Source organism: Nansenia antarctica, assembly GCF_963989245.1.
Source record: "Nansenia antarctica genome assembly, chromosome: 9".
Classification (NCBI taxonomy): Eukaryota; Metazoa; Chordata; class Actinopteri; order Argentiniformes; family Microstomatidae; genus Nansenia; species Nansenia antarctica.
In genome coordinates this window covers 9,259,859-9,283,980 of record NC_137679.1, presented here as the reverse complement: position 1 = coordinate 9,283,980, position 24,122 = coordinate 9,259,859, and the positions used below count along the sequence as shown (strand labels likewise).

The following is a 24,122-nucleotide window of genomic DNA, read 5'->3' as shown; positions in this document are numbered from 1 at the left end:
GACTTGTTGGTGCGTGTCCCCGTCTACAGAGTCATCATGCTAGAGATGAATCACTGCATTCATGAATGATAACTATTATCGATGTCAGACAAATGAACATTGTTGTTGTTGTTGTTGTTGTTTTTGTTTTTGTCTCCAGTTCACGGGTCCTCTCTGTCTCTGGTGTCCAGTAACTCCTCTGTCTACTCTACGGTGAGGTTCTGTTTGGTTGTCTGTCTGCTGTGCTGAGTGTCCAAACTATCTACTACTGTTTACATACATGTCACATGTCACAGAGGCCAATATGGCTCCAACTCTGTTCTTGGTGAAAGAGGGTTAGTGTTCAGTAGGCACATTCAGGAGGGCGAGTGGCAAACCATTTGAAAGGGTCATTAGAAAAGTGCCATTCTTAACACTAGAACAGCCGTGCCTTTACCTACTAAAAGAGCTGCCTCGGGGGGGTCAAACAACGACCACTAGCTGGCCGCTTGTAAATTAGCCTGCTTTCTACACAGAAAAACTGCAAAATAGCTTTATATTAGCTTATCCTGATGTGATTTTGAAAATGTAAGGATGCTGGGTGGTAGAATGCACATAACTAGGAAAAGTCATGAAAGGAGGGTCCTGAAATGTTATCCGGTGCAAAGATATAACATGTTTCTTTACTCATAGGTCAAATTACCCCTCATGGCTGATTAAGTGTTAATAGACTATGTTCAGATACTACAGTGCCTCCTCCGTTGCAAAACATTCCCACCTGTTTAAAAACAAAAACAAAAAGAACTCCTCTATATGGGGCCTGGGGGGGGCGGGTGGTGGGGGGGGGGCGGGGGGGTCCTTCTTATCCAAGCCAGCATGTTGATTGTGTTCTGTATGCATCTGCGTAGCCTTTGGGTAGAAAGAAGGAAACTGAATATGTGCAGACAGTTCCATCGTGCTGTCTGTCTCTTGATCTCCACGCTGCCTTCTCTAATGCGCCAAACTCCCGTCTCTTTTCTTTGACAGCCCGAGGAGAAGTCGCAGTCAGAGGTAAGAACAACTGTGTTTATTTTTACTTTACTACTCTTTTGTCTCGTCTACTCTCACGCTAAAACGACGTGTGACGCCGTTTTTCCTGATTGTGTCTGCACAGGTTAGTGTTTGTTCCCTGTGTCACAATACTCGACTACGCTGTAATGTGAGAACCTTCTAGGCTGTTAGCGTTTGTTGTGATGAGTCACCGACTCGTTTTGCAAGCACGCAACTGCTCGTACCTGTCCTGTTTGGCTGTGCTGTTCAACGACCCGGTCACGGGATAACTCTAGAGGTGCTCGTGTTTTGTTCGAGCTCAGCACTGACACACCAGAGATGATCATCATGCAGGGGTGTAATCTTGTTACCGTTCTGCTAAATTAGCTGTTTTTACCCCTGCAATAAGGGGAAAGGGGAGGGGGGCTGAAAGATAAAACATGTTAAAAACAAAGCACAATAAGCATTAAACACATGCATGTAACACAAACAATACAACAAAAGCACTAACGGACATCAAGAATGGAATACAACAGTAAGCACAAAAAGCGGACAGGCAACACAAGACAATACAATACAACAAAACGCACTGGGACACAGCCAAGCAAACACAACAATACAGCAGTAAGCACTGATACACAGTCAGGAAAGACAATAATACAACAATAAGCGCTGGGACACGACCAATCAACACAGCGATACAACATGGACAAAAAGTTTTTTTTTTGTTTTTTTTGTTTCCTAACACCAGGGGAGCCACCCCTCCTAAATTTCGTTGTTCGGTACCTGTACTATAGCAATGACAATAAAGACCATTCATTTATTCATAAGACAGCCAGTAAACAAACCAATACAACGATACACACTGAGACACAGTCAAGCAAACATAAATACGGTACAACAATAACCACTGAGACACAGCCACCAAATACAACAACAGCAATAAGCACTTACGAAACAGGCCAACAAACATTAGAAAACGGTATTAACATTAACACAGAAAAAGCAGAGAATGAGCAGACATGAGCGTATGGGGGCATAAAAACAAGTGCAGGTGGACAGAGGGGGTGTGTAAAGGGAATGAATACAAGTGCTGCCCTACAGAGAAGAGAAGCATGTGCAGGAATCAGTGAGGGTGTCTGAAATAGTGTAGATCTGCAGATCTGGGGGGGGGTCTACGTCTCATCCAAGTCACATGATGACTATTCTTCTAACTAATCTTCCTGTCTGCTAAACTCCGCTGCTGTTGAAATACCTTTTAGCTTCATGCAGCCAGGTACAATTCTAGACAGTGTGGAGGACACAGTCACAGTAAGCAACCTGTTTTCAACATAATTATGCGGGTGTTAAGGTTAGCCCGCTGCGACCACCATCAGTGCTAGCGCTATTCATCTACCACCTAGTGCTAGCAATATCCATCCACCCCCCCCCATCAACAAAAATGTTATCCGCGCATTGATAATTGTCTTAGTGCAACAACAAATAAGTCACCTTTTTGGGCCATCACCAGTTTGCACCCCTGATCACGATCAAACTCTATGTAAGTTAAATCAGGTGTGTTTTTTAGCTGGGCTACAAATGTGCAACTCTAGGGTTACGACAAGAGTTTTCAAAACATACCTGTAATGTGATATTCCATCTTTACCAGTATGTCTTATCTTCTTTTTCTTCTGTCGTCAGATCCGTAAGCTACGGAGAGAGCTGGATGCCTCCCAGGAGAAGGTGTCTGGTCTGACCACTCAGCTCAGTGCTAATGTGAGTATGAGTGTGACTCCTGGAACATCACAGCCTTTGACCTTTGACCTGGCCTGAGGGACTGTTAGAGACACAGCAAGAGGTTGTGTGGTTGTGTCCTCTGACTTTGGTGAGACAGCCAGGTTCCCATGAAAGATGTCAGGCAGTTCAGACTCTGTGCCAGGTGTTATTATTGACCTAAGTCTTGCTGCTGCTCACAGCACATTGAACCCTGACACTGCGTAATGGTCTGAACAAGAGGAGAACATAGGCCTATTAGTACATAGAACATAGGCCTACAAGAGGAGAACGTAGGCCTATTATTTGCTCCGTCTGCTCTCTGAATGTAAACAAACATGAACACTGCAGTACAGTGGCAGTGTAATGAAATGGTATACATACCGGTACATCCACTGGCCCCGCATCTACCTACAGGTTTCACAACAAAGAACAGGCCTGTGTGTGTCTATGTCTGTGTCTGTGTCTGTGTCTGTGTGTGTGTGCTCGCGTGCGCATTTGTTTATGTTGGTGTGTGCGCCAACTTACCAGCGATGGTGTTTGCAGCTGAGCAGGCGTGTTGGGGGGGGGGGGGTTGTAGGGCAAGCCCCTCTTCCCACAAGACCCCTGGAGGAACTCCTATCACTCTCTTCAGCTTGGTAGAGGAGGAGCAGCCCACATGTTCCAACGCCAGCCCCGTCTTTCTCTCTTCCCCTCCCTCCCTCCCTCCCTCTAATGGAAGTGCTCCAGGATCTGGCTCTCCGCTGCTTGCCAAGTCATCATATCATGTTCTATGGAGGGTGTGCTGGGTGCTGTGGGGATCAGGACTTGTGTTAACGCATATAATCTCTGTGTGATGATCTGGACAAACCCACACGCTACCACATTCTTGCCTCATCAACAACACACACTGTGTGATGATCAGAAGCAGCCTCGCTCCCTTGCTACCTGCTACCAGACTCACTCTTTATCAGTGTAAACCGGTCCCTTGGTGGTGTAGCAGGAGACTGGATCGCCTCTCTCTCAGAAGTACCCAATCCAAGATGGCAGCTACCTGAATCCTTTGTTTGTGAGGTCTGTGGACCTTTGTTTTACATTGTTCACAGTGGTGAACAATTACTGGACTCTTACCATTATCAGTGTAAACTGGCTCCCTCTCGGTGGCTTGTCACTAGCGGACCACATGGTCAAGGAGTTCTAAGCTAGCTAACCATGTCAGCGAGAAGCCCCTGCCCCAGAGAGGGCAGCGACGTCACCTGGCATCCTCTGAACCACTACCCGTCTGTGAAGAGGAGCAGAGAGAAGGCCCTGCCACGGAGCCACAGCCACAGCCACAGCCCAGAACCCCCCCAGAAGGAAGAAAGCCCCAGGCTGGACACAGAGGACCAGGATGTAGGTGCTGGGATGGGCGGTACTGAAGCCTCTGAGGTGGGCATGGAGGTCGTCGACAGTGTTGCCAGATTGGGCGTGTTTTTAGACTGGTGGTTGGGATGTAAGTTGTCAATCCCATCTGGCAACCCTGTCAGTGTTGCCAGATTGGGTTTTTAGATATATATTTTTTTAGGCTGGTAGGTTGGGCTGGAAATTGTTAATCCCATCTGGCAACCCTGGTCGTCAATCCTGCGGTGGACTCTGAGGTAGGCTCTGAGGGTGTTGAGCCACTGAGGTGGGTACTGAGGGCGGCAACGAAGGCCCTGCTTCTGGGCAGTGAGATAGGAACGGAGATGGGACTCTGGGACTTCCTGGTTCTTCCAGAGGCCTGAGGCCTAGTAGGAAGTAGAGGACACAGTCTTGTGTTCCGGATGTTTCCGTCTTGGGAACTGAAGTGGTCAGGTTTGATCAGGACGGCCTGTCTCGAGGGCTGGGGTTGTGAGATTGAATTAGACGAATGTGTGTCTGTGTCAGATACGTTTCCTCAGCAGACACACGTCTCCTCCTCCACCATTATCTCGATCTTCTGTTTTAACCTAGAACATTGTTATCATGTACTTGGAATGCGTGCTTCACGGTGGCTTGCATGTTTCGTCCATCCAATCCAGAGTCATGAATCTACGTTCTAAATGGTCTAGACTCTAGATCGTAAAAGCATATCAAGAGATTCATGTGATATTCGGTCGAACGGCGACTTGAATCGAAAGAAACTCTTGCCGAGCATGTGTGTGACCCAGTGGGTTATCGTTTCCTGCGCCTCTATCACATGGTCCTACCGTGACAGCGATGGGTGCGTCGGTATGGCTCTCATACCCTCCTCCGTTCTCCTCAACAAACCCAGAGATAACAGATCATGGTGGTTTTTACTGCCGCACATGACAAGGAGACATATCGTATCCCACTTATACTGTACATTGTTCAAACATCATTCCTCGCTCTCTCTCCTCACACTGAACAGAGCGGGGAGAGGTGGCAGATCTCTGGTTTCACAGAGACAGCTGATACCCAGAGTATTTGTTAGGACTTGTGTGCGTTAACGCTGATTGAACAGTATATCCCCCTGAGTGTTCAACCGCAGAGCGCTGCCCAGACAGGCAGGGGAGTCATCAGAGAACCGGGCCAAATCAACATCACATCACCACCGTCTCAGACACAGATCCATTTACATTAGAATGACCGACCCGGCTCAGTGGAGCTACTCAATACCTCTTAAACTCCTAAACAATCTCCTTTTCTACCCGTCTGTCTTCTTTTTCTTTCTCTGACAACAGCTCATCCTCTTCTGTGAATGTTTTTTCATGTTTCATGTTGGCCACTTGAGTATGAACAAACTGTCGAAGGCCTCCCTAAATGACTATAAAGTTACCGATTGACTGTTGTAACGACATGTTAATACAATGTTGTTGCTAGGGGAGATTACAGGTTCTCTGCACACAGGTAGAGCAACGTTATGTCAGATTCAGATTCAGTTCATGTAAGGCTTTACCATGTTTATCTAGTGCAATATTCTATAACCCTGCAATATGTTTACATTCTTGTGTTAGGTTTTCATATACTGTATATAAGTGTACTAGTCCATATGTTTATATGTTTATAAAAAGTACACAGCTGCATGCTAACTCCCCCCTGTCTATATACCCCCCTGTGAATAGGCCATATAGTGTATATAAGTATATACATTTACATAATAGATACACGTACATTCTCAGATGCCTACCGATCACTTATCCCCCTATTTATATCCTGTCTATTTATGTCTCATTCTTGTTTTTTATTATCTTAGGACTGTGTTAGCACCTAGGACTTGCATTTAAATGTCGTTGTACCTGTTACAATGACAATAAAGATATTTCATTCATTCATCTACCTACTTTTGACAGTCTCACCTGGTGGCAGCATTCGAGCAGAGTCTGGGCAACATGACCATCAGACTACAGGGCCTCACCACCACCGCTGAACAGAAGGTAAGACCAGAGAGACCCAGAGAGATCCAGTAGAACTCAGTTGACTACGTTCCAACTGGGTCTGTGTGGATAATAATAATAATTCATTGTATTTATATAGCGCTTTTCCGGGGCTCAAAGACGCTGACAATATGGGAAAGACAGAAAACACAGAAACAACAAGCAACAGATCACATGAGCACATGGAACACAGAGTTAACAAACAGGGAACCATTAACACAGCAATGTCCAGGGGGGGGGGGCGGGGTTAGGGGAGATGGTTAGGGGTAGGGGAGGTTGTATGCATGGGAGAACAGGTAGGTTTTGAGGTGGGATTTAAAAGTGGAGAGTGAGGGTGAGTCTCTGAGTGGTTGAGGGAGAGAGTTCCAGAGGCGGGGTGCAGCTCATGAAAAGGCACGGTCTCCGAAGCCTTTGAGTTTCGAGGGTGGGACGGTGAGGGGAACAGTGGATGAGGATCGGAGGGTACGGGTAGGGCGGTGGGGGAGAAGGAGGTCAGTCAGGTAAGGGGGGGCCAGGCCTTTGGGCTTTGTGAGGGCTTTGATCCATCTGTTCCCACACCACCACCACCATCTCACTCAACCCACTGTGTGCTCTTTGTTTCCAGGACTCGGAGGTGACTGACCTGAGGAAGACCATCGAGTACCTGAAGAAGCAGAACTCTGCGGCGCAGGCGGCCATCAACGGCGTCATCAACGGACCGGAGCTCACCTGTAAGACCGACACCGCCTCCAATCGGTCGGGTAAGAGTCCACGACCAACCGACGAATATCGTCTTTCAACTCAGTTCGATCAGTCGATCAACTTTATTTACATTTACATTTACATTTTTGGCATTTAGCAGACGCCTTATTCCAAAGCGACTTACAATCAATACATTTGACTAAGCAAGTGAATCATCAATCCACCAGTCGTAGCAGGAAGAGTAATCTAGCTCAGGCCCCGGGCCATTGGCAGTCTCCGTGATAGAAGGAACAAATAAAGATAAAAAATATATATATATATATACTGTATATATTAGACACTGGAGAAACAGAGAAACAGTACAAGGGGGGCAGTAGAAATCTTAGGGGACACAGTAAAGGGGAAAAGCGGGTGTCTCAGGAGACGCAGTGCTGGGGGTAGTAGATGTCTCAGGAGGAGCAGTTAAGGTGTAACCTATTTATCCCTAAGGGGGCCATCGTTTTGCTGTGCTAAATCAATGCAAAAAACAAACAAAACATGTTTACACACACACACACCCTCATTCTTGTGTACCCCTCCTCAGCAGCGCTCCTCTGTCAGATACACACCCAGACCAGACCTATAAGTAGACACGGGCCTCTGATCTTTGTTCTCCCCCCTCCCCCCCTTTACCGTAGCAGCGTCAGGTAACGGGAGCCCCCAGTCCCAGCCGGACCTGCGTATCCGGAGGCAGCACTCCTCTGACAGCGTGTCCAGCATCACCAGCGCCACCAGCCACTCCAGCATAGGCAGCAACCTGGAGCAGGACGCCAAGAACAGGAAGAAGAAGAAGAACTGGGTAGGTCCACCAGATAGATATGTTACGGTACATGTGGGAATACGGTACATGTGGGAAAACTAGGGTTAGGTGCTAGGGTGCTAGGGTTAGGGTTAGGTGTAGGGTTAGGGTTAGGGTTAGGGTTAGGGTCAGGTGCTTGGGTGCTAGGGTTAGGGTTAGGGGTAGGGGTAGGGGTAGGGTTAGACATGCCAGCATGTACCAAGTCGACTTTTTATGCTGCCATGTCCCCGGAAATGCCGACATAAACCGTATTCCCACATGTACCATAACATATACCTGCTCTACTGTGGCTATTTTTTGGTATTCATGCATCTGTCTATCATGTGTCTTGTCTCTCTGTGTGTGTCTCTGTGTGTGTCTCTGTGTGTGTCTCTGTGTGTGTCTCTGTGTGTGTCTCTGTGTGTGTGTGTGTGTGTGTGTGTGTGTGTGTGTCTCTCTCTTTCTCTCTCTCTCTCTCTCTCTCTCTCTCTCTCTCTCTCTCTCTCTCTCTCTCTCTCTCTCTCTCTCTCTAGCTGTGTAATAGTTAGGATTTCATACTAAATGAATCCTTCATTTCTCTATTTGTCCACAAGGGGTCAGACAAGTAATGGGTTTTTACCAAACATCAGAATAACCAATCCTGCTCTCTTGGGGGTGTGAGTAGTAGTCATAGAATCTCTCACACTAAGAAGTTGTTCTTAGTTGGTATAGTTCTGTTCGTCTATGCTCTTTGAAGAAATATCCACGTTTCCACCCGTTTTGTTTTGTTTTGTTTTGTGGTACAACTCTTTCTCCTCCGGTGTATGGCGCCTGTTTTCTGTTTCTGTCTCTGACATGTGTCCCCTCAGGTGTCCCACAGTCATTTAGTATATCCCAGTGTTATTTAATCCAATACTGGATAACATCTTTTAGTAATCCCCGATTAACCCCAAACTGTCAATGCATCCTGACACTACCTCGAGTTGCCCATGATCAGCATAGTGCTTCTGTCTTTTCTCTCTCTCTTCTGCTCTCGCTTCGTGTGGCAGGTCTACGAGGTAAGACAAATGCGCAAATATTCCTACCTAACTCCCCCACTGTGTATTATTATATGATCAGATCTGAGTAGTTTAAGACTGTGTTTGTGTTGTGTGTTGTTGTTTTTTACTTTGTTCCTGAGTTTCTTTCTTGTGTGTCTGAATGTCTCTGACCCTCTCTCGTCCTCCTCTCCTTCCTCGTTTTCTCTCTGCGATGGATAAGAAAGATATCTGTAAGACTTTTATTTTGAAAAACTGCCGCACCATCACGTGTCAGTCAGGACTCGTCAAACTCAAGCAAGGAGAAATCACTTCCTTATATCCATATTGTCCTTAGATTGGGGCGAGACCCATTTTCAAAATAAAAGTCTCACAGATAATCTATTCTTATAGATAGATGGGCCAAAGTACCACTTTCAAAAAAGGTTTTTCATAAATAATAATAAAAAGTGTTTTGACTCCAACACTCTCCTCCTCTCCTCTCCTCTCCCCCTCTCCTCTCCCCCTCTCCTCTCCTCTCCCCCTCTCCTCTCCTCCTCTCCTCTCCCCCTCTCCTCTCCCCCTCTCCTCTCCTCCTCTCCCACCTGCAGCTGCGGAGCTCCTTCAAGCAGGCGTTTGGGAAAAAGAAGTCGCCCAAATCTGCCTCCTCTCACTCAGATATCGAGGAGATGGCCGACTCCTCTCTGCCCTCGTCCCCCAAGCTGCCTTACAACGGCTCCACCTCCTCCACGCTGCTGCTGCTGAGGAACTCCCACTCCAACTCCCTGTAAGCACCTCACCTGAGACAAACAGTCAGGGTTCCCACGGGTCCTTGAAATCCTTGAAAATGTGTGAATTTGGGGGGGGGAAATCAAGAAATCAAGATCTTAAAAGTTTTTGAAAATAGACATGGGTCATTGAAAGTGCTTGAATTCCCCTCTCTCTCTCTCTCTCTCTAAAAATATATACATATATATTCACAAATGTTTTACTTAGCTCGTCAACTAGTAAATAAGTCTCTGTGTTGCTTAACTTTACACATATTTCACAATATATTGTTTTGCTGTGCTGTGGTAGAGAAGGCAAGAGACCATCTAGTGTTCACACATTCAAGCCTCTCTTTTTAATTGTTGTCTGTGAACGGAGAGTTTCTATTCTATAAATTCTCATCTAGATCTGTCTCAAACGATGCCGTGTTGGGTCCTTCAATTTGAGGGAATTGAGTCTTGAAAGTCCTTGAAAGGTGCTTGAATTTGATGTTTCAGAAGGTATGGGAACCCTGAATAGTTAAGACTTTTTCTCTGCATGGAAAGGTCCCTGCTCTCTCATCGATACAGTCAACTGTATTAAAGGGTCTGTATATCAGGGTTTCTACGATCAAGGTTTACACAATCATATCGACCCTAGATACAGCTATCACTTCCATATTCACCTCCACATTGATTCCCATGACTACCCATCGTTTCTCATAGAGCAAATCTTCAACTCGTGTTTTTTTTAGACCCAACATGTATTATGTTTGGTACCATAGTTGGGTTTGTGTACTGAAGCTGTTCCTCTCTTGTCCACCTGTCTGTCTGTCTGTCTGTCTCTCTAGCCCCTTTCTGTCTCCTCTGCCCACTAGTGGGTTTGGCTGGGGCAGTAACACTGGGGACTACAGGACTAGGACTGGGTCTCTAGCTTGGTAATAGAGGATGGATGATAGAGGATGATTATGAGTATGACTCCATGAGTATGAATACGTCTGAATAACACCCTCATTCTCTCAAAACCCCTAATTCACTCAATGATGAGTTGTGATGTGAGAGATATATGTGGAGAATCATACGTAATCAAATGTTGCTCATACACTAAGCAATTGATTATCCAACCAATTAATATGTCATTAAGTATGAGTTAATAGTACGATGTCTTTCCCCAGAGCCATGAGCCTGTCCTCACCTACTATCACCTTACTCCCCTGCACAGTGATCCAATGCCTTTAAGCTAACTAACTAGCGATGCTCTTTCTAAGCTCGATGAATCAATAACGATCGGTTTCGCCCGCAGCTTGCTGGTGCTCTAATCTGTAATGGACCTATCGCTAAGCCACGCCCCCAAAATAGAAATTGTCCAATCATATCACAGCAAAAGTCACGACAGGCAGAAAACTTGGACAAACAACTCGCTAATATCTGATGGTGAAAAGCTTCTAGACTAAATATACTTGTCATCTTTAAAAAAAAAATCTATTACTTGCTGTGGTAAATCAGAAATCTGAAATTCGCCAACTCCCGGCATTGTAAGTCATTGAATGTCATTCAGTCACGGTCAGTCAGTCAGTCACTGTCAGTGAAGCGTTGTTTGTTTGTCCAAGTTTTCAAAGGGGGCGTGGCTTAGTGATAGGTCCAATGTATGTCAGACTGTGAGCTAGCTTCATAAGGCTCTCTGGGTATAATATGCTCTGAGAAATAATAGCCCTGTAGTATGAAGACACAGCATTGACCAGACGTGTGTGTGTGTGTGTGTGTGTGCGTGTGTGCGTGTGTCTGTGTCTGTGTCTGTGTCTGTGTCTGTGTGTGCGTGTGTGTGTGTCTGTGTCTGTGTCTGTGTCTGTGTCTGTGTCTGTGTGTGTGTGTGTGTGTGTGTGTGTGTGTGTGTGTGCGTGTGTCGGTGTGTGTGTGTGCAGGATCACGGAGTGCCTGGACAGCGAGGCTGAGACGGTGATGCAGCTCCGTAGCGAGCTGAGAGACAAGGAGATGAAACTGACAGACATCCGCCTGGAGGCCCTCAGCTCTGCTCACCAGCTGGACCAGCTAAGGGAGTCCATGAACCGCATGCAGGTGAGGGCGGGACCGCAACTTAACACCACATAGGACCACATAGACACATTGTCTATCACAAACAAGTTGGAAGGACACAGTGGTTATATTTATGTATTCATGTATCAGTATCATCCACGTTTGCAATATTTCCCTCAAGTAAGAAGGGCTTCCAGAGTCGGGAGCATTTTCCTTTTTCACTGGCAAGCTGAAAATATATATTTATTTATTTTTCTCTCTCTTGAAGCAGTATTTTCCAGTTCTAAATAGCACCCAGGATGAAGAGTTTCTTTTATTTCTCCTTTTCCGGAGAGCCGGGAAGATTTTGAAGTGGCGTGACGTGATTTTTTTCAACTGAAAGAGAGATCGATGTTTGGCTGCTGTGGTCTGTGTCTGACCTGTGTTCCGCCCCCAGGGGGAGATAGAGAGGCTGAAGCTGGAGAATGACCGGCTGAAGACGGAGACCCAGGGCGGGGGCGGCAGAGTAGCCTCGCAGGCCACCGTAGACGCCTCCACAACCTCCATTACCGCTCCCTCACAGCAGAGCCTCAGCCTCACTGAGTCCACCAGCCTGGGTAAGATTGTCTGTGTGTCTGTGTCTGTGTGTGTATGTGTGTATGTGTGTGTGTGTGTGTGTGTATGTGTGTATGTGTGTATGTGTGTGTGTGTGTGTGTGTGTGTGTGTGTGTGTGTGTGTGTGTGTGTGTGTGCGTGTGTGTGTGTGCGCGTATGCTGACCCGACATCTCTGTCTACGCTACAGACATGCTGTTGGAGGACAACGGAGACGGTTGCTCGCGGAAGGAGGGACGTCACGTGAAAGTGGTGGTGACCCTAGAGGAGGACACCAGGTGGAGAGAGGTCAGAGGTCACTTCTTATGTCTACATCTGACTTACTGCCCAGTAAACAAAGAGTCCAAAAGACGTCCTCAGGGAAGCCGGAATGTGGGTTCAGATGACGTCTTTAGGACATCTTATGGACTACAGAATCGTCTTCTGTAGCCCATAAGACGTCCTAAAGATGTCATCTGGACCCACATTCCGGCTTCCCTGAGGACGTCTTTTGGACTCTTTGTTTACTGGGTAGACAATCACAATGGCTGCAGAAAACCTGTCAAATCTGCTACCAAGGTGTATCGTATGGTTTCCTGATCAGGAATTGTCGTCACTGGTCCTTTTCAGGAGTGTAGACCTCGTCGGTTCCTGATTGGCTGCATCGGTGTCAGCGGGAAGACCAAGTGGGACGTCCTGGACGGGGTGGTGCGACGTCTCTTCAAGGTAAATCGGAAGACACCAAGATTTCATTGTGTCCAGAGTGTTGATTGGTCGTTTTCTTTTTCTTTTTTCTGAGGAAATGGGTTCAGAGGTCAATGACACACACACGGACAACATCTCAGGTCTCGTCCACAAACTAGATGTTTAGCCCCCCTGTCTAAATGAATGTTGTCCGGTCCAACGCGGTGGTACCACAGCTCAGAGAGGAGCAGCGAGATCTAGACTCCGGACCGGGTCACTTTCTCCCACGCGTATCACTGCGTACGCCACTGTACAAGCGTCGCAGTAAATGTAAATGGGAAGATTGGTCGTTTTTGATTGGTCCCTGGCACCTGTATCTGATCTGTGATTGGGTCCCTGCCACCTGTATCTGATCTGTGATTGGTCCCTGGCACCTGTATCTGATCTGTAATTGGTCCCTGGCACCTGTATCTGATCTGTGATTGGTCCCTGGCACCAGTATCTGATCTGTGATTGGTCCCTGGCACCTGTATCTGATCTGTGATTGGTTCCCTGGTCGTGCAGGAGTACATCATCCACGTGGACCCGGTGACTCAGTTGGGGCTGAACTCAGACAGTGTCCTGGGCTACAGCATAGGAGACATCCACCGCGTCAGCGGGGCCGACACCCCAGAACTACTGCCCTGCGGCTACCTTGTAGGGGACAGCGACACCATCTCTGTCTCTCTCAAAGGTTTGGACACAAATTTGGCCTCTTTTCTTTCTCTTTTTTCTCTCTTTTCTCTCTTTCTCTCCTCCTCTCCTCCTCCTACTCCTTTTCTTTCCCTCCCTCTCTTTGTCTGTCTGTCTGTATGTCGGTCTGTCGGTCTATCATTCTCTATCTCTATTTCTCTCTCTCTATCTTGAGAATGATGAGGCCTTAAAAGACTTTTTTATTGACATTTTTAATTTGTTGTTTTTATCTTTCTTCTTGTTTTTAATCTGTAGCACTTTAAGATGTCTTTATGTAAAGTGCATTACAAATAAAATGTATTATTATTATTACGGTATATATATATATATATATATATATATATATATATATATATATATATATATATATATATATATATACATATATTTAAAAATGTATGTGCTATACTGTGTTACTGTAATGTGCGTCCTCTGCTGCCCCCTGCAGGGGTGTCGGCGCACAGTCAGGACAGTCTGGTGTTTGAGACGCTCATCCCCAAGCCTCTGCTGCAGCGCTACGTCTCCCAGCTCCAGGAGCACCGGCGCATCATCCTGTCTGGCCCCAGCGGGACGGGGAAGTCCTACCTGGCCAGCCGCCTGGCCGAGCACATGGTCCTGAGGGAGGGGCTGGACGTCACCGACGGGGTCATCGCCACCTTCAACGTAGACCACAAGTCCAGCAAGGTCAGCAGCCATTGTTGTGTTAGAGTTCTGCGTTGTGGAGTCCAGGGCAGGGATATTCTCTGTGGAGCGAGTAGAGGAGTAGTAGAGGACACTTTCCAACCTACCGATGGGTAAAACAGGAAACGGAGAGCCGAACGGAGCAAGATGAAAGGCATCTTCACACGAATGTTGTTGTGGTTATTTGTCAACAAAAGCGTTTCAAACAAAAAAACACTGATGCACCATTTCAGTTAGGCTGTAGTCAGGTACTTAAGAAGTCAAATGTCCTGGCCAGAGATCCACGTTTAAGTTGATTTATTGTCCATTTCCAAGCAAACACTCGCGTTCAATGGCTGCCTCTCTCGTACTCTGGTAACAAAAACATATCCTCTAGTGGTGCCACACCTGACATGCACACCTGCTACCTTTATCCCACGTGCTGCCCCTAGTGGTTACAAATAGAATAAACAAATACAAAAATAACAAATAATAATAACAAAATAATCAAACTAATGAAATAGCTCCTACAAACGTGTTAGAATCTGTCAAGAGGTTTTTTGTTGTTGTGAACTGATTTACAATCTGTTGACCGCCTGAGGCTAACAGGGATTGTTTTTCGAGGTTGAAATGTGGAAAAGTTGTTGAACCCCTTTTCCGTGTGGCTGCTGGTGTCCAGGAGCTGCGCCAGTACCTGTCTAACCTGGCGGACCAGTGCAACAGCACCGGCCAGGCGCTGGACATGCCTCTGGTGGTCATCCTGGACAACCTGCACCACGTCACCTCGCTAGGGGAGATATTCAACGGCCTGCTCAGCTGCAAACACCATCGCTGGTCAGTGGGCACACTATACACCGACATGAACAAAATGCGCACGCGAGCATGCACACATACACACACACACACACACACACAAATAGACACACACATACACACACACACACACACACACAGACACAAACACACTCACGCACACAGACACACACACACACACACACACACACACAAACAGACACACACATTAAGTTTGTTTATTTATTTTGTGTTGTTTCAGTGTTAAGAATGGAAAATTATTAGTATTGTGGATACTGTAATTTATGTATTAATTAATGGATTATATCATTTAGGTATTATTGCTCTCACTTGGAAGTGACGGATAGGGGTAGGACATGATAAGCTTAGGCTTCATCCTACTCCCTTTCCAACAGTGATACCTGTACTTTTCTTTATTAGTTATTATTTTATTTATTTTTTAAATCATGTTCGAAATAAAGATTCATTCATTCCTTCACTGTCTTATCTGTCCAACAGTCCTTATATCATCGGGACCATGAACCAGGCGACATCGTCCACTCCCAACCTCCAGCTCCATCATAACTTCAGGTAGGTTTCATGTGTTACAGTATGATAATGCTATGTACAGTAATCCTACATTGTATTAGCCCTTACTTTATGTTAGTAGTTTGTCCCTCGTCTACAATGACTATGAATATTCATATAACCCCCACAAGGGGGCAGTATCTACACACGGATATCTCTCTCCTGCCTGCCCTCTACCTTCACCCTGCAGTAAGCTAGGTCTATTTCAACAGATAAATGACCTACCAATCCTCCTCATTTCCTTCTTCCCACTCATATTTTTCATTTTATTGACAGGTATAGTAGAGATTTGGACAGGAAGGATGGGTGAGAGAGAGAGGAGGGATGACATGCAGGATATGTCCCCGGCCGGAATCGAACCTGCGGTTACATGGTCAACGCTTAACCCGCTACGCCACCTAAGCGCCCCCACTGTCTTGTGTCTTCTCATCAGGTGGGTGCTGTGTGCCAACCACACAGAGCCGGTGAAGGGTTTCCTGGGTCGTTTCCTGCGTAGGAAGCTGATGGAGACGGAGATCAGTAGCAGGGTGAGGAACGCCGAGCTGGTGAAGATCATCGAGTGGATCCCTGGCATCTGGCACCACCTCAACCACTTCCTGGAGACACACAGCTCCTCTGATGTCACCATCGGTGAGACACCCACTTGGAAATAAAATTTAGGAAGCTTTAGGAATTTTGTTCTTTTTCGTGACGAGCCGTCTGATTGGCTCCGAAAGGTTTTTGAGTCCTCCCGATTGGTCGAACGCTTCCAATCAGAGGGGCTTGAAGATTAGGGTTTTGTTGACGGTTCTGGTTCTCCTCCCCCAGGGCCTCGCCTGTTCCTGTCCTGTCCCATGGACGTGGATGGTTCTAGAGTGTGGTTCACAGACCTGTGGAACTACTCCATCATTCCCTACATGCTGGAGGCCGTCAGAGAGGGGCTGCAGGTACGACCGCCACATGGCTGGAAATTAGTGGTCCTCGAAACACATACTGCCATCTATTTACAGTGTCATTCTATTCAATGCGAAACAAAAAGTTAAGAAGGGGCTTCCCAGTAAACAAAGAGTCCCAAAGACGTCTTCGGGGAAGCCGGAATGTGGGTTCAGATAACGTCTTTCTAGGACGTCCAGATGACGTCTTTCTAGGACGAAACCCACATTCCGGCTTCCCTGAGGACGTCTTTTTGGACTCTTTGTTTACTGGGTTTGCTTGAATGATAATCAGTAAAAGTCACATCAAAACACAAACAAAAACATGGCTACATTATGTATGTGTGTGTGTACATTATGCAAACATCCAGTAGGATGTACATACGGTATGCAAAATGCACAGACCTGTCTGTTAGATTGAAACCCATCTCAATCTACCCCCCCACCCCCCCCACAGCTGTATGGTCGTAGAGCCGCGTGGGAGGACCCCGCCCGGTGGGTGATGGACAGCTACCCCTGGGCTGCCAGCCCCCTGCAGCACGAGTGGCCCCCCCTACTGCAGCTCCGCCCGGAGGACGTGGGCTTCGACGGCTACTCCCTAACCAAAGACGGATGCCCCGGCAAGCAGGCCCCTCAGGGGGGCACGGACACAGACCCCCTGGTTGGTTCACAAGACTTCCTGTTTATCTGTTTATCTGTCGGATGTTAACCTCAGTATCAGTTTGAGGTATCGTTTTTGAAGTGTGCTTCCTTTGAATGCCGTTATACCTAGTCCTGAGTTTATGCAGAGGTCTCTGTGAATGTTCAAATATGTTCACGGTAGGCCTTATACAGTCTGGGACAAAGCCGTTCAGTAAGCTGTCTCATAGAGTATCCGCTCTGTAACTAATGACTTCTTGGCTAGCATAGAGAGGCAGTGGAGGCTGGTGGAGGTAGACATCAGAGGACAGATGTGCATCCAATGGAATTGTAGTTTAAATACCATTTCTCATTCCTTTCCGTGCATTACCATGAGCCCATCCTCTGAGGTTTACCTCTACCAGCCTCCCCTGATAGGGTGTTACTCAGGGTTCCCACGGGTCCTTGAAATCCTTGAAAGTTTCTGAATTTGAGAAAAAGAAATCACGGTCTTAAAAGTTTTTGAAAATAGACATGGGTCATTGAAAGTGCTTGAATTCCCCTCTCTCTCTCAACATTTTTTTTAAAATGTTTTACTTAGCTCGTCAACTAGTTCTGTCTCAAACTATGCCGTGTTGGATCCTTGAATTTTGAGTCTTGAAAGTCCTTGAAAGGTGCTTGAATTTGATGTTTCAGAAGGTGTGGGAACCCTGGTGACTATAAATTGAACACTATGACCTCTAACGTATGACCTATGACCTTGACTGCGCCCTACAGATGAACATGCTGATGAGGTTGAAGGAGGCGGCCCACGGCTCCAGCCCCCAGAGTTATGACAGCGACTCCAACAGCAACGATCACCCTGACGACAGTGTGCTGGACCAATCACTGGAGTCGGCACTATGAGAGTTCTCTCCCTGTCAGTTATGATGATGATGATGATGTTGATGTTGATCACTCTGGGATGAATCCTCAGTTGATAGTGTGCTTTTTGAGTAAATCATTGGGAGACTTGCACAGAAGTTGAATTCAAATTCAACCCCCCCCACGGAATTCGGATTCAGCTATCTGTGATATTGATATATCTTAGAGCAGGTGGACCTGTATTAGTTGAACTACACTAATGCCACTGGGAAATGATGGACAATCGATACTGGGTGCTGGAAACCCAGTCAACATTTACGAATCACGGCAATGGAATACATTAATACTTAATTCTAGCAGCATTTATGGACTGAAGAGCCATTTACACACACACAGGCAAATACTGTATATTCAATCTTAAATGAATGACATGGCTCGACTATAGAGGAAGAGTCCTGCAACAGTACTGTATGTGATCCAAACTGAGCTGGGGCTCCCAGCATGCTTTGTTATGTGCATTCATCCAGCTACACTTTCACATTTTGTGTAGAAGATGAACTTTTGTGTGCTTTTTTCTCAGTAGAGAACATCGTTTTGGTGCTTAAACTTTCAAATGATGCCTTACTACCTTATGTAAGAACAGTGGTAACCAGCATTAACCTTTTTAACACTCAAACACTGAGATGCCAGGGCATTAAAAGCCTTTGATGTACTTGATTCGCTGTCAGAGGCTATTCTGAGTTTAGGTGCTATTCTTTTTTTTCATAGATAGAAGTGAATTTCGAGCTCCTTAGTGAAAGAATTTGCTATGTGTGTATATAGGGAGAATTTCAGTGCATGGGGTGGAGGAAATCAGACCTTATGGACCTTAATTATCTGACATTACCTCACGAGCCTTTCAAAGTGATCCCAATAGTCAACAGCTTGGTGGTCGGTCCTCTGTTCTCTACCGATAGAGCTTCACCATTACACGAAATGTTCCTACTTAGTGTTTCTCTAACATAGAGGCACTTTGGACTATCTACACCCACATAGGATCAGGAAAAAGGATCAGAGACTAGCCTAGCTTTGAGACGATGGCGGGGCCGTGTCTAGTCGTTGGCTCAGGAGACTTAGCGCTGTGTCCATTTGCATGGAGTGTTAATGTGATCCTCAGTGTTGCTGTATGTTGAGTGACCGGGCTTTCTTCCCTCATAAGATGGAGTGTCCTCACAGAGGCTTACGCTCCTATGAGGTGCCACTTTGGTTGGTCCCTCTCACAATGCCTCTATTATACCCCACTGTTCTAGCTGTTCAACCCTGAGTGTTCTTAGAACAGAATTCTATGCAACATTCATTTGGAACTCTTAAATTGAAGCCCAAAAAAAAAAAACTCAAACTCCTGAAAAAGTTCTTAAAGTACTTGTATTTTTTCAAAGTGATGCCAAGATTTGTATTACAGCAAGTTACATTCGTTGATCTATGAATAATTTGCGGGGGTTGTATTTTCACGAGCATATCTTAATGGAGTTTATGGGGTGATGCGAGCACAAGTAGAAATTTGTTTTTTTGTTTATACTTGTGTGTTAATTTTGTCCCACACATGTTTGGATGTTGAAATGTTGTGAATGGTGTGATGCTGAATCTAGTTGTGGATAATCTTTTGATTCGTTTTTGATATGTGAATTTTTCTTATGTACATTTTCATTTTGTAATGTCAAGATGTAAATATTTGATCTGAGGCCCACCTTTGTAAGACATTTTCGAGTTTTTAACATAACTAGAGAATTAAGTAATTTGTGTACAGTTTGGTTTTATCCATGTACGTTGTCAATAATAGATCATGAGATCATGAGACTGTGAGAATAAATCTGGTCATGAAACTAAACTCTTAGTTGAATCTTTTAAATGGCATGAGATACGTGGTATTTGATAAGCTCTTGAGTTCACCTTGCTCATCAGAAGTAGGAACAGAATAAAATTCTGTTCGAATGAATGAAATTGGCTTGTCTTGTTCTGATGGAGTAGCCTATAGCTACCTGTCTCTAGTGTACGGTATATAACTTGGCATAGGGCCCCACAGAAAAAGGTGCAGACTACACTATATACACTATATTACTATAGGCTTGCCTAAAGTGTGATATATAAATAGATTGTAAAAGCACACATTTCGAGTCCTCTGATTGGAAACAGCTGTTACATTTGCCATGTTTTATTTTTTCAAAATATTCTCAAAGTACAAACATAAACAGAGCATACAAAATGATATATGTGTTTTTTAAGTTATACATTTTACATCTAGATTAAAGACATTCAATCTAATATAGCATTGTAGTCAGTTAATACTCTTGGATATGAACACTTCCCTTGTAAAATATGGTACAAAATATGGTACAAAAGAGTTTCAGCTGCGTAATATCAAGTCATTTCTATGTACATTATATAACAATCCCCAAACTTTATATATACACAATTTATTTAATTGGATAGAAGGACTTAAGACACTGTGATTTCCTCGTCCTCTGATTCTGAGAAGTCCGAGTGCTTGCTGGAGTGGGACGGGGAGGAGAGGTGGGACTCCACGCTGTTCAGGACGTCCCGTTCGGAGGGAGAGTGGCAGAAGGCAGAAGCAGCGCGTTGGCTGTCCCGCCTGAACGAGTCCATCTCCTCCTGCAGGGCCTTCTTCCCCACGTCACTGAGGTCCGGGTGGGGGTTCATCTTCGTGGGCAGGGTTTGCTCCCTGCACCCTCCGGAAGACAACAGTTCCCTCTCTTTGCAATTGCGCCATTTCATTCTTCGGTTTTGGAACCATATCTTCACCTTTAAAGAAAACAAGAAAAAAAAACATAAACATAAGATATTAGGACGCTATTTAGCCTTTCGTTGAGCAACATGCGTAAATGTAGGCCTATTGTATTTTGACAGAATAATCGGTCATGGCAATTGTTGGTTTAAGCTGTTTAGTATGTTTGTTTTTACCTGTGAGTCTTTCAGCCCGAGTTTGGCAGCCAGCTTCTTTCTGTCTGGCTTGCTGATGTACTTCTGTTTTTGAAACATTTTCTCCAAGGCTTTGCGCTGAACGTCCGAGAACACTGCCCGGCGAAGCATCCCTCTCCTGGGCTTTCCTCTCGCAGCGAGCGGCCACGAGAACGTCCCGGGAATAGGCACCACTGAAGATGATGCTGAAAATAAAAAAAATAACATTATGCACATGTTTAATATGGAAGTGCAAGAAAATACACACGTATCTAATGTCACATTGGTAGCCTATCGTTTCCCTTTTGGGGAGAGGGCGTGGCGTTGCGTGTAAAGAGCGCATAAAAGCAAATTCTTTCAGAGTCTCCCGAAGTCTATAAATATTGACAGGTTTTTTTGTTCTTGCGTTCTTAAACGCGGTCCATTTGAGTGAATTGGCACGAAGGAACTAATTAGCACATTGCTTGGTCCCTCTATGGCATTGGTATGGTAAAAAGGCAGAGTAACCCTTTCGAGAGCTCCAATGAAATACAGAAGGTCTAATGAAGCGTGAACGGTAATTGTGTAGTAATGAACTAAGTGAAAAAGGCTTAGGACAGGCCGCTAAAGCTATATATTACTGCAACAAAAGAGATTTACACTTTCAAACTAAACACAACTGCATGCCTGGATCATTGGGAGAATACTGATAGCTGTAGGGTCTATTTTTGCCCCCCGCATCATCTTTATTAAATGAACACGAAAAGCTATTCACACAGCTCAAGTTGTTTTGTTGAGGTATTCCATTTCAATTCACACACCGCTCTGAAAAGTATAAAATATACGGACCATATAGCCCATGCCCATAGGCTATAATTATTATATCCTTATGAGCTATTACAAGTCATTAGAAACCATGTGGAAAATAAGTTGTGATAAGGGAAGATCTTAGTCTACATTGCTTCCTAATTTGCATCAGCCCATATAGATACATACAATTTGAATTGCATGACTTCGGGGCTGCGTATCCATGGTGCGCAAACTTTAGATTACGCACAACAGTAGCCTATCCATAAACATGCATAACTCTCTATGTGGTCTTGTGAGAATATTGAAATAGTGAATGGGGCCCTAATGGGGAATTAGTCCATGACTGGTAAATGCCTATCAGCTGCATGCTCGAGTCAACGCCGGGTCTGTGTGTGGCTGCCCGGAGGGAGCTGGCCGATTGGTCACGGTGCTGAAAGCTTTGTCACTTATCAGTAGCTAAGTGCACTGGCTCGGTGGGAAAAAGAAGCCATGAAGAGAAGCCAAGCAGCTTCCCTTGTGAGAAGGGATCCGCCTCGAATTTGGACCATGACAATTGCAGGCTAATTTGTAGATTAGGGGGAACCGGTGCAAAATGTCAGCAGTCACTGGCTCTGCTAAATAGGGCATCAAATTGGCGAGACTGATTCCGCGATGTTCTACGGCTTCCAACCTCTGAACTAACGGGCTGTATGTATTCCCCTGGGTTCATAGGCTAACAAGACAAGACTGCTTAATACGCAACACTAGTAACATTTCTCTGAATCTCTGAATGTCAATACATGAGCTTGAGTTGTTGCAAAGGTGCGGCTGGATGATCGTTTACCTGGAAAGTAGGATGTTCTGATGAAGGGGTGAAACGACCCGTCCACGTACGGGAGAGGGAAGGCTTTGGCGTGCATGCCATACACTGACGGCGGAGACGACGCTGTGATGTAAAATGAAACATCAAATTAGTTGACAGGTATCACTGGACTCGTTTTTGTAGAATAATAAGGCGTATGCATGCTATAAAGTTGGTGCCTCACATTCTTCCATAGCACACATGGTAGGCTATGAACATGGTCATGCGGGAAATGATGATGTCATGCACCAAATAGAGTATGCATGCATGTACAACATTTCCAAATAAGCTTACCGTTTCTTGTGGACGGTGCTAAAATGGCATTAACTCCGAACTTCAGATAGGTAGGGTCGTTGTGGAGGGAGAGCGAGGTCTGGAGAGAACTCGTTCTCGTCTGCGCGGAGGTAGAGATGACAGCCCGGTCTGTGTGGCTGCTGTGGAGCGTCGTGGTCCCTGACATCATCGGGGAAGACACGTTGTGAGAGGGAATCGTCCGGTGTAAGTAGCTCACGGGTCGGCTTATCCGCAACAAGTCCTCCACTAGAAAGCTGGAATGGGCGGCGAACGCGGACTGCAGGGACTGGGGCAGAGAGAGAGCTGCCGCCGGAGGCCGGAGGAGACCAGGGTACATAGCGGATGGCGCAAGTGCACTGGGGAACATCATTGTTCCGTTTGGGGTGGGTAAAAGAAAAGTAAGTTGTAAAAGAGCTCTTTCTCAGTGAAGGAGTTCTCGCTTATATGATCCAAGAGGCAAGACTGGTGGTTTCTCTTCTGGACCTTCCCTTTAGAAGAAGGGTTTTATAGTGGACCGTTAGCAAAGCCCTTTCCAAACTGACAGCCTAACAATGAAGTTCAACAAAGTTCTCGACGTGAGTTTCTTTCACGAGGAAATCTGAGCCCCCTGATTGGTCCAAAGAAGGAATTTATGATTGGATTAGACTTCATAAGCAAGTGGTAGATAATATCGTTTTAACAAAGAAAGTGTAGTCGTCAATTTTGCATACTGACCACCGTTATAACGGCTGCATCACACACATACACACACACACGCACGCACACACACACACACACACACACACACACACACACACACACACACACACACACGCACACACGCACACACACGCACACACGCACACACACGCACACAAACGCACGCACACACACACACACACACACACACACACACACACACACACACACACACACACACACACACACACACCAATTAAACGGTTGATTTAAAAGACCCAAACAACGTTTGGCTCTGAATATAATATAAAAACATATAGCCTATTCAATTCATTTGAACACCTAATTGCATAATTATGGCTTCAGATTCAGACTTGTTTTGGGTTTGTGAAAGGCAGAATTTTAATGTTATTATTTCCAAATGTGTGGTACACTGCGAGATTTTAGACAATGTATATAATTTTTATTTAGCATATTTCGAATATTATTGAAAATGACATTATTCATAATTTATACATATTTTTGACCTCACTCACAAATGATATAATAATACCGCTAATAATATTAATAACAATAACATTATTGTTATTAACACTCACATTCATATTCACGACCATAATAATATCAAAATAATGTTTATTGTTATTATTATTATTATCATCACTATTATTACTATGATTATTATTAATAAGAATAATAAGAATAATATGGTAATAGTAATATGCCTATAATGCTATAGTTCTTATGATTATCAGATAG

The 24,122-nt window shown here is 45.3% G+C and overlaps 2 protein-coding genes across 4 annotated transcripts in view; one reads left to right on the top strand and one right to left on the bottom strand.

The window, feature by feature from the left end:
* The window catches only part of nav2b (neuron navigator 2b), a 78,555-nt gene extending 58,840 nt beyond the window's left edge, over positions 1–19,715 (top strand). For 2 of the 3 annotated variants that reach the window (XM_080539316.1, XM_080539318.1), the window contains 20 exons: positions 140–192; positions 985–1,008; positions 2,668–2,742; positions 6,030–6,113; positions 6,718–6,853; positions 7,472–7,632; positions 9,218–9,393; positions 10,204–10,290; positions 11,275–11,428; positions 11,823–11,982; positions 12,169–12,266; positions 12,588–12,683; positions 13,206–13,374; positions 13,822–14,057; positions 14,713–14,867; positions 15,345–15,416; positions 15,847–16,043; positions 16,221–16,339; positions 16,782–16,985; positions 17,720–19,715. In XM_080539316.1, the coding sequence (XP_080395442.1) occupies positions 140–192; positions 985–1,008; positions 2,668–2,742; positions 6,030–6,113; positions 6,718–6,853; positions 7,472–7,632; positions 9,218–9,393; positions 10,204–10,290; positions 11,275–11,428; positions 11,823–11,982; positions 12,169–12,266; positions 12,588–12,683; positions 13,206–13,374; positions 13,822–14,057; positions 14,713–14,867; positions 15,345–15,416; positions 15,847–16,043; positions 16,221–16,339; positions 16,782–16,985; positions 17,720–17,848 (2,585 nt within the window). In that variant the 3' untranslated portion in view covers positions 17,849–19,715. The remainder of the gene's footprint in view (positions 1–139; positions 193–984; positions 1,009–2,667; positions 2,743–6,029; positions 6,114–6,717; positions 6,854–7,471; positions 7,633–9,217; positions 9,394–10,203; positions 10,291–11,274; positions 11,429–11,822; positions 11,983–12,168; positions 12,267–12,587; positions 12,684–13,205; positions 13,375–13,821; positions 14,058–14,712; positions 14,868–15,344; positions 15,417–15,846; positions 16,044–16,220; positions 16,340–16,781; positions 16,986–17,719) is intronic. The other variant, XM_080539317.1, reaches the window with a different exon arrangement.
* A 566-nt stretch (positions 19,716–20,281) lies between these two features.
* On the bottom strand, positions 20,282–23,055 carry dbx1b (developing brain homeobox 1b; the record flags this gene model as incomplete). The annotated part of the gene is made up of 4 exons (XM_080539922.1): positions 20,282–20,605; positions 20,765–20,967; positions 22,374–22,475; positions 22,686–23,055. 4 exons carry the CDS (start codon positions 23,053–23,055, stop codon positions 20,282–20,284), a joined length of 999 nt encoding a protein of 332 aa, XP_080396048.1.
* Between the last annotated feature and the right edge of the window lie 1,067 nt (positions 23,056–24,122).